The 15,439-nt window shown below is 32.7% G+C and overlaps 3 protein-coding genes across 3 annotated transcripts; all 3 read right to left on the reverse strand.

The window, feature by feature from the left end:
• Positions 1 to 345: 345 nt before the first annotated feature.
• Positions 346 to 2,324, reverse strand: LOC122597686 (heterogeneous nuclear ribonucleoprotein A/B-like). Its single transcript, XM_043770258.1, has 2 exons — positions 2,115 to 2,324; positions 346 to 705 (listed from the first exon to the last, which is right to left on the reverse strand). Exons 1-2 carry the CDS (start codon positions 2,322 to 2,324, stop codon positions 346 to 348), a joined length of 570 nt encoding a protein of 189 aa, XP_043626193.1.
• A 2,557-nt stretch (positions 2,325 to 4,881) lies between these two features.
• On the reverse strand, positions 4,882 to 7,195 carry LOC122597727 (ras-related protein Rab7-like). Its single transcript, XM_043770292.1, has 7 exons — positions 7,140 to 7,195; positions 6,889 to 6,915; positions 6,677 to 6,776; positions 5,783 to 5,929; positions 5,617 to 5,697; positions 5,106 to 5,251; positions 4,882 to 4,951 (listed from the first exon to the last, which is right to left on the reverse strand). The coding sequence occupies exons 1-7, from the start codon at positions 7,190 to 7,192 to the stop codon at positions 4,882 to 4,884; spliced, it is 624 nt and encodes a 207-aa protein (XP_043626227.1). The 5' UTR covers positions 7,193 to 7,195.
• A 469-nt stretch (positions 7,196 to 7,664) lies between these two features.
• On the reverse strand, positions 7,665 to 13,137 carry LOC122596436 (proline-rich receptor-like protein kinase PERK15). The gene is made up of 8 exons (XM_043769013.1): positions 12,746 to 13,137; positions 11,176 to 11,706; positions 10,272 to 10,358; positions 10,081 to 10,151; positions 9,810 to 9,886; positions 9,530 to 9,674; positions 8,938 to 9,099; positions 7,665 to 8,210 (listed from the first exon to the last, which is right to left on the reverse strand). The coding sequence occupies exons 1-8, from the start codon at positions 13,041 to 13,043 to the stop codon at positions 7,923 to 7,925; spliced, it is 1,659 nt and encodes a 552-aa protein (XP_043624948.1). The 5' UTR covers positions 13,044 to 13,137; the 3' UTR covers positions 7,665 to 7,922.
• Positions 13,138 to 15,439: the final 2,302 nt, after the last annotated feature.

Consider the following 15,439-nt stretch of genomic DNA (forward strand, 5'->3'; position numbering starts at 1 on the left):
ATATACGATGCCTTTTTGTGACTTTCGGAAATAGGGAAATGCCTTTTTAAATAATTTTTTTTTTACAAACTAAAAACTAACTACCTCAAAAAAGAATTCCAATCGTAATAAACTCCATTAAGATATGATGAGATAGACACTGCCAATTAATGACCAAAGGAAATGCATTCAAATCATTACAATTACATGAAGGCCCGATTACTTACTACTAAGGCAAATAAGGTGTCATTGAATTGAATGAATGAAATTAAGTCTAAATTCCATAATACAATAGTGCATCACACAAACATACATATAGATTAATTACGAGTAACACACAAACAAGCTAGTTAACACCCTCTTGCGTCACCATGGATATCCTAACTGTGTTAACATTCTCGATTCGAGGGGGTCAGGTTGTTGAGCTGTTGATCCACTTGTCTGCCCTCCATTAGTCTCACAAGCTGGCCTGACCTTTAGTAGTATGCCACAGATCCAAAAGTGATGTTGTTTGACAACCTTGCGAAACCCATCCGCATCTTCGAATGTCACATAGCAATGGATCGTATTAAGTAATCTCATAAAGGGGTCTGGATGCTGGTTTATGGCAACTACTCGGCCGTAATAGCCGAAATGTGGCCAAAGCTTGTCTAGTTTGATACTGTCATCTAGATTTGTCAAGAGGGTAGTTTTTCTCATGTTTGGATAGTACAAAGTTACCGTAACCTATAAAAGAAATATTAAATATATAATCAATTATTAGTAACATGAAAATTAAAGGGCTTTCGAATTCACTAATAATTAACAATTAATTGATACTATGTCTATTTTTTTAACACTCCATCGGAAATTTTTGTGTCGAGTAAACAAAATTAGTAGTATTATAGCATAGGGAAAAATTAGAAAAATTCCTAACTAACCATCAAAACGGGCCATAACAGGATTAGTTTTCTTCGCCCAAATTTTTGGTGACGATCTCGCAAGAATGGGCTAATTAATTATTGTGAGGTCATTTTAAAAGTCTGTTTTTTCAATTTGAATTTATAAAACAAGCGACAATAACATAAAAAACGATCGATTAATTCTTTTCATGTATTCAATAAATAACTAAAAATATAAAACATTGATCGAGAACTCACCGGCCATCCTCATACAAAAGGAGCTCGGAAAGGATACGACGAACACAACTATCGTCACCATTAACCTTTACAAATCCATATCCTTTCTTTCTGACCAATGGCGTATCCAGGAAATTATAATAGGGTATGCAAAGTTTAAATATTTTAGAAATCAGATTTTTTGTTGGGACTCATACACATTAGAAGATGTGTTATATCCATTCATTTTTTACATTGCATTCTTGAGTTAGTTTTTGATTGGAAAAAGAAGGAAAGGAAAAAAATGTCAAAAGACATTTTTGAGTTCTATTTAAAAGAAAAATAATGAAAATGAAAAGAAAAGTAGTGACTTTTATTTCTAAATTTTCCTTCCAGATATGGAGGGATTAAGAAGGAAAAACTAATATATTTATTAATCTACCATTGTAACATTGAGTAAATAACAAGGATATAACTATAAATTATACGAGTTTAATCCTTTCCCATATCAATTTTGTTTTCTTTTATTTTCTTTGATTTAAAATAACTTTTATCTTTTCTTTCTTTTATTTTCCACTTTATTTTCTTGCTACTTATAATCAAGAATGTAGTAAGTTTTCCTTTTCATATATAGGTTCATCGGCAAGATCAACTCTCACGCTTTATCCATGTAGTAAACTATATATATTTTTCTTTTATCTTCCTTTCCGTCTAAGTCTCTAAGTCGAGAATGTAATTAACTATTAACCCTTCTTTTCTTTTCCTTGAGTTTCTTTTCAAATCAACAATATTTTTTACGATTACTATTTTTTTCCTTTCAATTCTTCTTCTTTCCTTTACTTTTCAACTCTTTCTTTTCTATTGTTTTGTTTTATTTCGTTTTAGACTTTATAATGTGGTGTGAGGGTATGCATCAATATTTTTTTAAAGAATCATTGTAAAGCCACCCGAGTAGGTCACTACATTACGTACATATCCATTTTGTTATAGATGGTTACATTCGTATGCCATTATCCCAAAATATAAACATAAACTTACCACTCTTCCTCCCACTATATGGCACTCGGAAAGGATACCGCAAGCATCACCACCATAAATCGTAACGAACCCAACCCCCTTATTTCTTCCGGTCGCATCAACGACCACTTTCGCATCCAACACACGCCCAAACTTTGAAAAATAGTTGACCAAATGAACTTCCTCTGTAATTGGGGATAACCCACCCACAAACAATCTAGTTGTAGTCATTCATCGATGTGTAAAACGTGCTAGAAACAAAGATATAGTTACTTTCATGATTACGAAATATATACAACTACATATATATACATATACTTTCTTAAATTATTTTTTTGTATGTTTGAAATACTACTAACAACTTCAAATATTCAGACAGAATTCAAGATTTATATTCATCACGAAGATAACCCAAAAAAATAATCATACCATATATGTGAATGGAAAAAGATGACATTACTAACTATTGCCATTATTCAGAAATAAAAAAACCCATATTAATAATATAAAAAAAAGTAATCAAAATTTATACTGATTAGTTTTTTATTCCAACTTTTTCTTACAAAAGAAGAAGAAACAAGAACTTTATCATATCGTGGTATATACATATATATGAATAAAAAAAATCGATCGGTACTTAAGAACGTTGTGAATATAGCGTTTTGATTGGATCAAAAGAACGTACCGTCAGTGTCGGTTCAACCTTTTTAGTGGCCTTAAAGGGTATCATTTTTTGGGTCTTTTTTAGTTTATAAATGAAACATGTTTGTCTTCTATTCGGACCAAAAACCTCAAATTTTAACCCTTTTCGAATGATTAGATTTAAAGTTACAGATTGAATTCAACTTTAACAATCAAAAAATTATTTTACATATCATTTTATTAACAAACGTTTTTCATTTTATGGGTTCTTAAACTAAACTCTAAGCATAAGTTAAGCCTCATGATATTCAAACCCAACAATTAGAATTTTTGGGGGACCTAAAAATATGAAGGCCTCAAGCCATTGCCTACCTTATTGTACCTATTGAGCCGACAATGCGTACCGTAAAGATTTCTTATTGGAAATCGATGTTAATTGAGATCAAGAATTGAAGCCAAGAACTCCACTTGATTTCTGATACAATGCTTAGCTTCATGAAAGAACGTACTGTATTTTATTGAGGGAATGTGGGGTTAAATTTTGGATATAAAAAACTTTAGAAAAAAAATATGATCAGATATCGATGTTATTTCCAATCAAATATGTGGGTTTTGAACAAGAATCAAGCTAATATAGAGAGGGAAAGAAAGAACCTTGGTATTTAAGGTTTTTCAATTTAGTCTCTATCTTTTTCTTGTTTTTAATCTTATGGCTGATAAATGATTTACATTTAAGTTAAATATATATTTTTTTTTTCTTTTATGAAGATGTAAAACAAAAACTAAATAAATAAATTAGTTGAATAATTATAAGTAAGGTTTAAATTTGAGGTTTATCAACTTTTTTCATCCCATGTTTTTTAACCAAGTTAAAGTTCAGATTATAAGTGAAATCCCGGTTATTGTTAACTCTTTTACGATCAATATATTTTTTTTAGATCATATTTTTAAAGATTTGTCTCTTGGGTATATGTCAGCGAAATATTAAATTTGTTAGTAGTTTATTAATTTCGACTTTATATATCTTTAACTGGTAGTAATATGTTGGAAGAATTTTTACCAATTAAATTGCTAAATAACTTTTTCTCAAGTTGAAGGCTACAAAGAGTAATATTTAAATCAAGTATTTTTTTTTCTGAGATTTTTTTTCTTTTATGATACATTAGAAAAATATACTAAGGAGTTGGCCTACTTGTAAGAGAAGCCCCCATATTTGATCCATGTTTGACAAAAAATAATTTATTTAAGATACTCGTTAAAGCTTAGACCCACATGTGAACTTCTAAAGACGTGGGTTCGATCCTTCAGGATGCCCAGACCATGTGGGAATTAAGATGGAAGTATTCAATTATGGTACCAGGTTAGGATTTTCCCCGTTATCCTTTTTTTTTCTTGACTAGAAAAATATAAATTAGTAATATAAAACAAAAAAACATATAAATTAGTTAAATAAATATTATCAAGTTCTAAAGTGTAATAAATGTATGGCATAAACATTTAAAGGAATGAAAAGATATAATCAGGGACCGAACTACACTAAGGGGAGGGGTAGCACGGTCCGTTCAACCCATGTAGTGTATATACTTTCATAATACGTTGATTTATTTATTGGTGTTATGGGCCAACGAAATTTGAGATACTGGTCAATGTGGATAATTTTATACTTTTAAAAAAAGTTTTATAGCAACAATAGTATAGAGATGCATTTTAGTTTAACTAAATGGGAAATAAAAACTAACACAATCGTATAGAGATAGAATGCATTGTCATGAGTCCGATACCAAGTAACATATCAGTATGTCATACAAAAATGACCGTACATGTTTTTCAGTAGATGATCTAGGTTGGCTAGACACATTGACGAAAGAATCACTCCAAAAAATTATCATTATTATGTAAACTAAATTGTAAATGTAGTATAAGCAAGAACTAAGAGAAGAAAATGTGATCAACGTCTGATCATTCTCATGTTTCTAACTAACTATGAAATGAGATTTGTTAGAACAAATGTGTTTCAAGAAATGTCGACATAAAAAAAAAAAAAATAATAGAGTAAATGAAATAAAAAAATAAAAAAAAAAAAAAAGAAGAAGAAATGTGGACATCATGGATATTACCAACCGATAGAAACCACAAACCCCTTGGCTCAGCATTCACATCCGTAAGACCTGTGCTGACGTCCATCACCACCAACATCGATCGTCTCAGGGAAGTACCTACAACCATAGTACATATGCACACTAGGTGATGCTGACCCACGAAAAAGAAAAGCAAAAGCAGACAAGATGACCAACAAACTCTAAGTACATATGCAGAATTTATTTGAACATCTGGCTCAAATTATATTACAGATTATAGAGTGATACTTACGTTTCTTCGTTGGGTTCGTTCTTGAGAGCATTTGTGGCTATACACTGGAAGGCAGCTTCTACATTGGTTCCTTCTTTTGCAGAAGTCTCAAAGTAAGGTATGTTTCCCTTAGAGGCACACCATGCCTTTGCTTTCTTTCTAGAGACCTATACTCAAAAGGTGTCAAGAGCAATATGAACTTGTAATGCAATATACCTTGTCAGTGGCAATATGGATTTTAAGTTTGATGGATCACTCTATACGGGTTACACAGACTGACTGGGTCAGCTTGGGTTGATAATGGAGTATAAATCTTTTAATAGATGACAATCTAGGAGAGTTATATGTAGTGAAAAACTGGAAACTATCTATTGGTAACTTTCAACCTATTTAACCCAATCCCCTTTGAGCTACTATCTTTTATTTAAAGTTATTTGACCCATTTGAGGTAAAATGGGTCAAAACGGCCACCTCTAATATAATCACAAATATTGGTATGGAAGATTTCAATTTGAGAAAAGGTCCAACCTACCACTCGACCATTGCCGCCATCAACATCTACTTTGTTCCCCAATACGACAAATGGGAAGTTCTCTGGATCGGATGGACTTGCCTTCATATGTGGTCAAAAGAAGTTAGTTTAGAAAATGATGAACAAAAGAGTGAAACAACTACAACATAGACAAACCAGCAATCACCTGAATCAAGAATTCATCACGCCAGTTGCTGAGACTCTCAAATGATTTCATGACGTTCACATCGTATACAAGAACACAACAGTCAGCTCCCCTGTAGAAGGCTACTCCAAGGCTTTGAAACCTCTCTTGTCCAGCAGTATCCCATATCTGAAAAATGATTTCGAAATTTATCAGCTTCAAATGAATGGGGGTAAATTTAGCTTGTACCATCTCCATTTTCAAATAGTACTTATTTAAGGGATTTGGAGAAATTAAACGAATCAACTACTAATCTATACGCAATAGATCTTCCACATTGGTATGCACAATATTGAATTAAGATCCTTAAAATGGATACAACTAAAATAGCCAACTTTCTTCCTGTAACCTATTTTAACTATGTATGTCACTAACTAAACCATCTAAACCTTATCAGGTCACATACCCATGATCACTATGAAAGAAGACCTCCGTTTGGTCCTAAAACCACAACTTCATTCCAACCCGGAAGATTCCAAGTAACGGATCAAACTACGGAAAGAGCATATAAAGTTTTTCAGTTTATGATCATTTTTCTGGTATCAACATTTTAGTGTCCACATTTCCGTTTTGCAACATTTTAAGGCTCATACTTAAATTTATGGCCTTTCTTTCGTATATACGCAATTAAACTACATTTGGGGCTTAAATTCTCGTTTATTGAAGTTTGGCTTGTAAGACTTTCACAATTATAAATCATAAACTGAAAATTTCCTCAACGTGAGTAAGCTTTCTACGCAATTATCCTTCAAACCAATTTAGTTCCTTCCAACGGTCATGTACCACAAATATAGGCAAACACAAATACTATATATACTTATATACAGAGTAGTCAACGTAATCTACTAATCTATTAGAAGCTTGATGCCATTTCACCTGCATTGTGAACAACCTATCTTCAAACTGAACTTCTTTTGTTAAGAAAGCAGCTCCAATTGTTGCCTTATACTGATTGCTAAACTTACGATTCACATACCTATCCGAATCATAAAGCCAAACAAAATCATATATTCATAATTTTCACACACAAAAAAAATAACTAACATTGTTGAAAATTTATAATATGTAAATCGGCATTGAGAATTTACTGGTTCATCAGAGATGTCTTGCCAACCCTACAACAAATTACGAACATACATTACTCGCACAAAAACTGAACCCATATTCAATATGTTTATATATACATTGTCCAATCACATGTACACATATACACATCCCAATTACTGGTAAATATGATTTGAAATTTAGATAGCAATCAAATGATATTTCAGATTCTAGATTTTATGGTTTTTTTATATATCATTTGATCAAATATAATTGATAAAGTATATGTATGTACCCGCTGTCGCCGAGGATGATGACTTTAAGAAGCATTCTCCTTCGAGACGACATTATATATATATATATCAGTGATCAAGATTGATGAGCAACAATGTGTGTGTGTGTGTGTTTACGTAGAGAAATGATGTATAGGTAGTATGATTATAAGACGTTATGTCATTGATTAATACAAGTAATACCTTTTGTTATTAGAGCCATGCAATTTTGAGAAAAAATTAGTTATATAGTTACACTATTTTTTGTTATGGAAAGATAATTTTCATTACCCAAAACAAAACGTATACCTTAACTTGAATGCGAGTTAATGTATACTTTTTATGACAAACAACAAATACAAGTAATTAATACACATAATTGTAACATGTGAGATGCATACCGACTGTTGTGTGATAAACTTGTGTTGTACGACATACACAACATGTACCAACTTGCTGTGTAAGTACTTGCACAAAACATAAGTTAGATGCATAAAAACCATCAAGTCTACAAACCATAAAATGCAAGACTAAGAAACATGCCCGAATAACAAACCAAATCATCTTGGTCCCAAATACCTAGTTCAACAAACAAAACAAGCCATCAACACGACTTTGGTCGTTCTGTACATTGATAAACCTCTATATAAACACAAGCTTCCTACAAAATCTGCCTATGCACTTTGATAACCATATAAACTTGATGCAATCTTTGCTACAAAATGTAACAATCTGTTTTGTTTTTACGGATTCTCTTCGTTAAGTATCTCTATATACCCCTACAATATGGTGCAGCATCCACCTACTCATTCAATTGGTATTTGATGAACTCCCCCACTTGAGCCTAAATTTGTTGTTAGGCCCTCGCTGCTAGATCCTGACGGCCGCTGACCAAAATTGCTGGTGGGTGCAGTCCATCCGCTAGAGTTGTTTTGGCTTCCAAATGCCATTTTTTGAAACTTCCTCAGCTCTTCTCTGTACTGGGCAGTGTCGAAATCCGCACTATCATGAGAACCATTTAACTTGCTGTGTCCAGGTTTGATACACTCATCCAAATCCTCGAGCGGCAGGTTTCCTTCTAATGCTCTAGCTATCTGCACCCAATTAAATAAAATGCTGTATCAATCTCATTGTAAAGTTTCATATTGTTTCACTAAAGGAGGCAGCATTAAGCCATTTGCTTACGAATGGGCCAACTTTATGTTTGATCTCTGATAAGTTTAGCTTTAAAAGGAACTGGTTGAAATTCGCCCAACTTCTTTTTAAATGCATTAGTTCAAAAACTATATTACAATCGAATTATGCGTAGTTGACACACAAAGGGGATAAAATAACCGAAGAATCAAAAATAATGTATGTGCTTTGGAACCAACAAGACCCATACCAAAAAACTGCTTTTGTTATCCAATACACCCATTTTGGTATTTGGGTAAATTAAAAAAAAAACTCGGCACCCATCCATTTAAAAAACGCATCAAGCCAGATTATACTTTATCAAAAAATTAGCTTAAAAAAGCATCAAACGGTTAAAAGTCTCCTAAAGTGGCTTTTAAAAGTACAAACCTCCTAGATAATTGTGTTTGTAAAACTAAAATATCTATTAATACATACTCTGCATAATATTGAAATTAAAGAGCTTTAACTCAAACATAAAAGTATTTTTGGTCAACCCAACCAGTCTCAAGAATGACAAATTTCCACCTATTAATCCACCCATTTTCTATCTCAACCTTTTACCAAAAATTTGGAAATGCAACACATTTCATCTTCATGGCTGAAGGCCGTTATACAGTTGAGAAAAGATAGGTTAGCAAGAAGTACCTGGCTCATTGATGGCCTTCGTCGAGCCAGATGGCGTACAGAAACAGCAGCACAGGCAATCAATCGAGACATTTCAGTAGGGTCATAATTATTTTGCAACCTTGCATCAACTAGTAGGCTAAAGTTTCCGTCATCCAAAGCTTGAGAGAGCAATGGCCTTGCCTATAATTGTCATTATCCAGTGTATTACTTTTTGCATATTATCTAAGCTTTAAACTAATCCAAAACCATCTTCTACATATAACTTAAAAAAGGCATACTTGCACATTCATTATATTTATTACTAGTACTTTTTTTAGATTTAAAAAGATTGTTACTTCTCTGTTAGACTTAAGTTAGTTGATACTCTGTCACATTAAGATGTTAATGCTCAAAAGAGAGCTAGAGCTTTAGAGGTCAACATCGGAACCAAAATTTATAAGAACAGTATATGTAAAATGTATCATGACGGTGGACTAATATTGCAACAAGATGTGTTTCAACTATAGATTGACATGCGTATTTGAAATCACAGCTGCAATTTTAGGTTTCCGTATAAACATCAAAATAATTGGCATTGACAAATGATTGCCATCAAAAATATATAACTCACCCAGTCAACAATATTATCATCCAAAAATTGTGCTTTATCTATGGGACGGCGACCAGTAATCAACTCTAGAAGCATAACACCAAAAGAAAACACATCCGATTTCTCTGTCAACTTCCCAGTAAGGGCATACTCTGGAGCTAAATAACTACAAAAACACGCAATCTGTTACAACTGAATTTATACTAATAATATATATAATACAAGAAAATGGCAACGATAGACTGGATATATCGGATGCATAAATAAAAAAATATTACAAGAAAAAGAGAGAAGCTCTGACCCAAAAGTTCCCATAACACGGGTGGAAACATGAGTATCTGTATCAGCAGTGAATCTAGCGAGTCCGAAATCCGCAACCTGTATATAAGAATATGACATTTACATAAGATACTCTTTGCTGCTAGGAAATTGTAACCAATATGTCTTCCATAAATACATCTTACGCTAATTTTAAAAGCAAATACATCTAAACTGCTATTCTGCTATTTAAGCTATTCAATCTATCAGAAGTTATCTAAGCTTCAAAGCTTTGTGGTGCAAGCAATTGCTACCTTTGGTTCATAATTGGTATCAAGAAGTATATTTGCAGATTTGATATCTCGATGAATGATCTTGGGTTGACCTGTAATGTAAATTAGCTCCAATAGAGTTATCTGATCAGAGATCTTGAAAGTTGAAACAGGCTACATATAAAACATTAAAAAAAAAACACCCATAAAGTAGTTTCTAACTGAAGACTCACAGTCCTCGTGCAAATATGCCAATCCTTTCGCAGATCCTAGAGCAATTTTCATTCGCATATCAAAGTTTAGAAGATCGTGTCCGTCTCCTGACAAGTCAATATTTCACATACGATGACTTGGTTATCAGGGTATACAATATGAGAAGAACTTGAATGCAGAACATCAATATCCAAATTTGTATCTAGAGACAACCAATGTAATTTGTATCTAGAGACAACCAGTGTGCTCCCAAATGCAAGAAATTAAAACTTGCATACTCTACTCAAACCAAATGTATTATTGTTCATTTACAAAAATTGTCTTCCAAATAAAGGTGTGAATTGGGTTTTCATAAATATAACATGGGTAAAGAAATTCTTTTAATTGGTGGAAGATGGGAAACATTAATAATGGCCTGCAAATATCAAATACATTGTTTTGTCAAGGTTCAACTCACGTCAACAAGAGGTTTGGTTTGCTGTGAATTGGTGATAACATAAGTTATTTGGAGTATAAGAAACAGAGTGGTCTTCAAGATAATAAAAAAATTAAAGTTGACTTTGTATAGAAAACAAAGTGGACTTCAAGATAAGAAACAATTAAAGTTGACTTGTGTGCCGAGTTTCAAGCTCATTAACTTTTTTTGGAAAAAAAAAAGCAGTGATAGAATGTTATGTGTAGGTTGTTTTTTCGGATAGCACCACTTGAGTTGTGGTGTGGGTCTTACCCCATTGGTGTTGGGTTTTCTTTGTTTACATTTGCCTCCATATTACATTTTAGGTGTAGTACCTATTTTTTGTGGATACTAGGCATTATGTTAGGAATGTGTAAGATGCAAAACCTATTCAAGTCTTATTATATAAATGCATATCTTTAATAAAGAAGCAATTTAAGCTGCTACATTTCTAAAACAATTCCACTCACCATGTAAATGGAACTCCAAGGTGTTGTTTGGGACAAACTCATATACCAGCATTCTCTGAAGCCCATAAGTGCAGTAACCAACTAGTGAAACCAGGTGCTTGTGATGAACACGACTAATCGTAGCAACTTCAGCCTGAAATTCACGTTCCCCTTGTCCACTTCCAATTTTCAGCTGCTTAATGGCAACCTTCTCGCCACTTGGAAGAACTCCTTTATGGACATACCCAAAACCACCTTGACCAAGGAGATTAGCATTCGAGAAACCTTCGGTTGCATTTGCTAAATCTTCAATTTTAAATACAGTTTTTCCATTTCCAAATCCCATGTTTGTGGTGGATTGTGAATATGGCTTCTCGGAATTAGTACTGCTTGTTGAATGTGGTGCAGGGGGGGCTGAAGAACCCAATGAGAATAGCTGCAAATTAGAAGCATCACCCGGTGAACTAGTGGCAATTGGTAGCAATCCGTTCTTACTTTCCTTTGATGAAGAAGCGTTGTGTTTCCAGTTTTGAGGTTGACTCCCAAATTCAGCTACATGAAAGTACATCATTAATAAAAACAAACAAGAAGCACATTATTACAAAATGACACTGTAACCTCTGAGTCTACTGGCATGGGAAAATGTGTTTAAATGATCACAAAACACAGTGCTGGACAAAATTGCTAATGTTACTTGTTTAGTTGAGGCCTGCTAATGGAATTTCCATAAATCTTGACTGGGGAAAGACTAACGAAGATGATTTTATTATTAAGAGTAAGTATTAAGAATTGCAAACTGTTTAGTACAACAAGGGTAAACATAACAGTTAACCATCAGTGATTGAAATCAAATGCAGCTTCATTATCATAAAATCCATTTATCCTCACTGAAGTGAATGAACCTATGTGCATAATCCTCCAAATTCCAAACCCTGGTTAAGTATTTTGTGAAAAATGTGAACTGTTACTTAATTGTTCGACTATAGCGTCTGCTTTCTAACAATGTGCTAATGACTAAGAATACAGTTGTTATAGCATTGGGTGGTGCAACTTTTAACAATAGACGATACCTGGTGCTACTAAATTCTACTTTCTAAAATGTGCAATAAACCAAGGATACAGAGTTGATAAATCACACGAGCCAGTACATTCGTTAACACTAAATGGGATTCAGATATAGTTAAGTCCACTTTCTAAAATGTGCAATGACTAAGGATATAGTAGTATAAGAATCATAGAATCGAGTGCATTGTCGAACAGTAAATGTGATGTCCTGAAAGTTGAACCTATACATGCATTATAATGTAATATTAGCAAGCCAAACGTAATTCTACATCAAACAGCCTCCAATATATATGCAGCATTTATTATTTCATATAGACATACATTTACAAAATAAAATATACTACTCATCTACCTACCATCAACTCTACCCCTAACACAAATCAAAATTTGACTTTAGTCAATTCTTTTCTAAAATAGCAATAAATTCAACAACGATTTCAATTTCAAAAATATTAAAATTAAAAAACATAAAATCCAATAAATAAAAAATAGTACAGTATATAATAAAATAGGAAAAACATGTAACCTTTTTTAAACCCTGAAGGATGATCAAGCAATCCACCAAAACGACGTCGTTTACGTCGCTTATACCAAACAGCAAATATACATACGAAAACAAGCACAACCGCACCGCCTATGCCTATACCAACACCAAGGGCAACTAATGTCGGGTTACTTTTGGATCCGGTTTTACCCGGCGGTGACTGATTCGGTTCGGAGTTTATAGAACTCGCATTTGGCGGCGGAAATAACGGAAAACTTGTTGTGACGTTCGGAATCAGCGGTGTCGGAGGTGACGGCGGTGAAGTTGATGGCGATGACATTGACAGCGGCGGCGGCGATGGCGTAAGTGAATGTGGTTATATAAAGTGAAAACTTGCCTTTTTGATTTTTAAAAAATTTTTTTTTTACTTTTTTGAATGATAATTCTATATGTGAGAGAGAAAGAGAAAAAGAAAAAGATGATGAGAGTATAGTGAGTGTTGTAGAAGCTGGAATATGGAAGTATGTATGTAAATGTTTGTATATGAGAGTGTAAAATTAATAAGGGACTAAACGACATCGTAGCGGATTCTTCTCTTTCGGACATATGTGAAAATTTTCCTATTTACTACCTTGGTGTTTTATTATGTTTACTTTTGTCTCTGAAAGAAAGTAATGTACCATAACTATTGAACTTACCGATGTAAATGAAACGATATAGTTCACAAACTACCCGAAATCGACATGTAGATAATCGAAATCAACTCGGTCTTAGTCGATTCGAGCTCAAGCTACTCGAGTAGACTTTCGAGTCGAGCTCGAGCCTTAATATATCCTACTTGAAAAGCTCGCGAGCTTAATCGAGCTTGTGATTATTTACAACTTTAACCTTCAATATTATATATTTTTACATAATTACTTTCCTACCGAGCCGAGCTTAATCAAGTCGGGATTGAAATTGTCGAGCTTATAGGACTAATTTGATTTGAAACTTGATTTATTTATTTAATCGAGTCAAGCTCGAAAGTGTCGACACATAAGGCAAGCTCGAACTTGAAAATAAATACTCGATCAAGCTCGAGTCAAGTTTCAAGCTTCGAGTTTTACAACCGAGTTAAGCTCAAGCTTAGTACTATGTCAACTCGACTCGGCTCGATTATACCCCTAACTGAACTACATAGATAGATAAGCTAGTACAACCTTAGATATCATAAAGAAAATGATATTTATATCATATAAATATTGATATTTGTCATAAATATTGATCTATTTATTGAACAGTATAATTTTTAGAATAAATTGTTAAATTCAATAAAACATGTTCGTGATAAATGTTTAAAATCAAGAGTTATGAGGAATATCACTTTTTATAATTATACGAGTAATCAAATAAGAGATAATAAAAAAGTTGTCACAAATTTGATTTGTATATCGCAATAAATATTGTCAACTTGTATAGTATGTTGGAAGAATTGTTAAACACTTATGGAAAGTTTATCATCTACTCATTTCCTTAATTAAATCTGTTGAAACTTTTTCAACTTAATGGTTCCAATCACAGAATTATAGTGGATAGTAGCACAACAAAATGTAAGAGTGGTTAACAGATTAAACATAATTGGAATGACAAGGCCATCACGTTATGTGTCAATTAGTATCATAATCTACAACTTTTTAGTTGTTAATTCATCTTGATACTTATAGGTTAAAAATGTATTTAAACACTCATTATCTACTAATGTTATATATAAGCAAAATAATAAAGTAGTACATATTTTAAACATCATTTGGCTTTATTCAATTTAAGTACATTATCGTTTTCTAATTGATATACTAATTAAACAAAAAGTGGTTTTGTATCAGTTAAGCAAAAAACATCTTGTGGGATACTTTTGAGCTCAACATTTGTGAGCAAAATATATAGGTAATGCATGACGAAAATGGTGGGTCTCTATGGAAATATTTAGATAAACATGACTAAATTAGAGATTTTATAAACTTAGAAATGATACGTTCGTGTTATATTATCTGAAATTCAAATAAACTGTAACAGAAACCTTAATATTTATTTGATCTAGACAAATTTAACAAGTCAAATTTATCAAAAGTCATATGCTAATGGAGAGAGAAAAGGTTTTTCCAACTAATTCCTTAACATACATGGGTCTTACGATGCAATGATTGTTAATAATGTGATGGAATTTTTAAAGGTTGGGCCAGTAGAGCATGATGATTTGGACATGCTAATTAGTTACAACTTACAACATGGACCTTTCTATTCTTTTAAAATGTTCAAGTTTATTATATCACCATTTAAATTTAATTTGCTAAGTATTTTATCAGACGTATTATGTATATGGTTGTTTAAACAACAATGACTAGTAAAGCCATATAAATTTTTCATAAAAATTAAAGATAAACTTGGAATTAATATACATCCAAAAAATAAAAAGTTGTTCAGCATATAATTAATTACAACATAAAACGAAATATATTGACCAAGATAACAAAAAAGAAACACTTAATAGGCCGTCAAATTCTCCCTGTGATTGGTTTTCTTTTTTCCCTGTCTTTGTACTCTAGCCTCTCGCTAGTATTTCCCTAGTAATAAAAGTTTCTGAACGTTCAAAAAAAAAAAGCCGTCAAATGGCACAACAAACAAGTAAAATTTCATCATTTCATCCTTTTATATTCAAACCTAGTTCTACCAGTGTAATTTTCATTGAGGGTCTTAAGA

This window comes from Erigeron canadensis, chromosome 4, assembly GCF_010389155.1.
Source record: "Erigeron canadensis isolate Cc75 chromosome 4, C_canadensis_v1, whole genome shotgun sequence".
Lineage (NCBI taxonomy): Eukaryota > Viridiplantae > Streptophyta > Magnoliopsida > Asterales > Asteraceae > Erigeron > Erigeron canadensis.

Excerpts from the sequence above, each read along its gene's own strand:
- LOC122597686 (XM_043770258.1), bottom strand. The coding sequence starts at position 2,324 with ATGACTACAACTAGATTGTTTGTGGGTGGGTTATCCCCAATTACAGAG. Across the intron at positions 706-2,114 it reads ATATAGTGGGAGGAAGAGTG|GTTACGGTAACTTTGTACTA; the intron begins GTAAGTTTATGT and ends TTTCTTTTATAG.
- LOC122597727 (XM_043770292.1), bottom strand. The coding sequence starts at position 7,192 with ATGTCGTCTCGAAGGAGAATGCTTCTTAAAGTCATCATCCTCGGCGAC. Across the intron at positions 5,930-6,676 it reads ATAGGTTGTTCACAATGCAG|ATATGGGATACTGCTGGACA; the intron begins GTGAAATGGCAT and ends ATCATTTTTCAG. Across the intron at positions 5,698-5,782 it reads GTGATGAATTCTTGATTCAG|GCAAGTCCATCCGATCCAGA; the intron begins GTGATTGCTGGT and ends CCACATATGAAG.
- LOC122596436 (XM_043769013.1), bottom strand. The coding sequence starts at position 13,043 with ATGTCATCGCCATCAACTTCACCGCCGTCACCTCCGACACCGCTGATT. Across the intron at positions 10,152-10,271 it reads GGCATATTTGCACGAGGACT|GTCAACCCAAGATCATTCAT; the intron begins GTGAGTCTTCAG and ends TTTACATTACAG. Across the intron at positions 8,211-8,937 it reads GAAGGCCATCAATGAGCCAG|ATAGCTAGAGCATTAGAAGG; the intron begins GTACTTCTTGCT and ends AATTGGGTGCAG.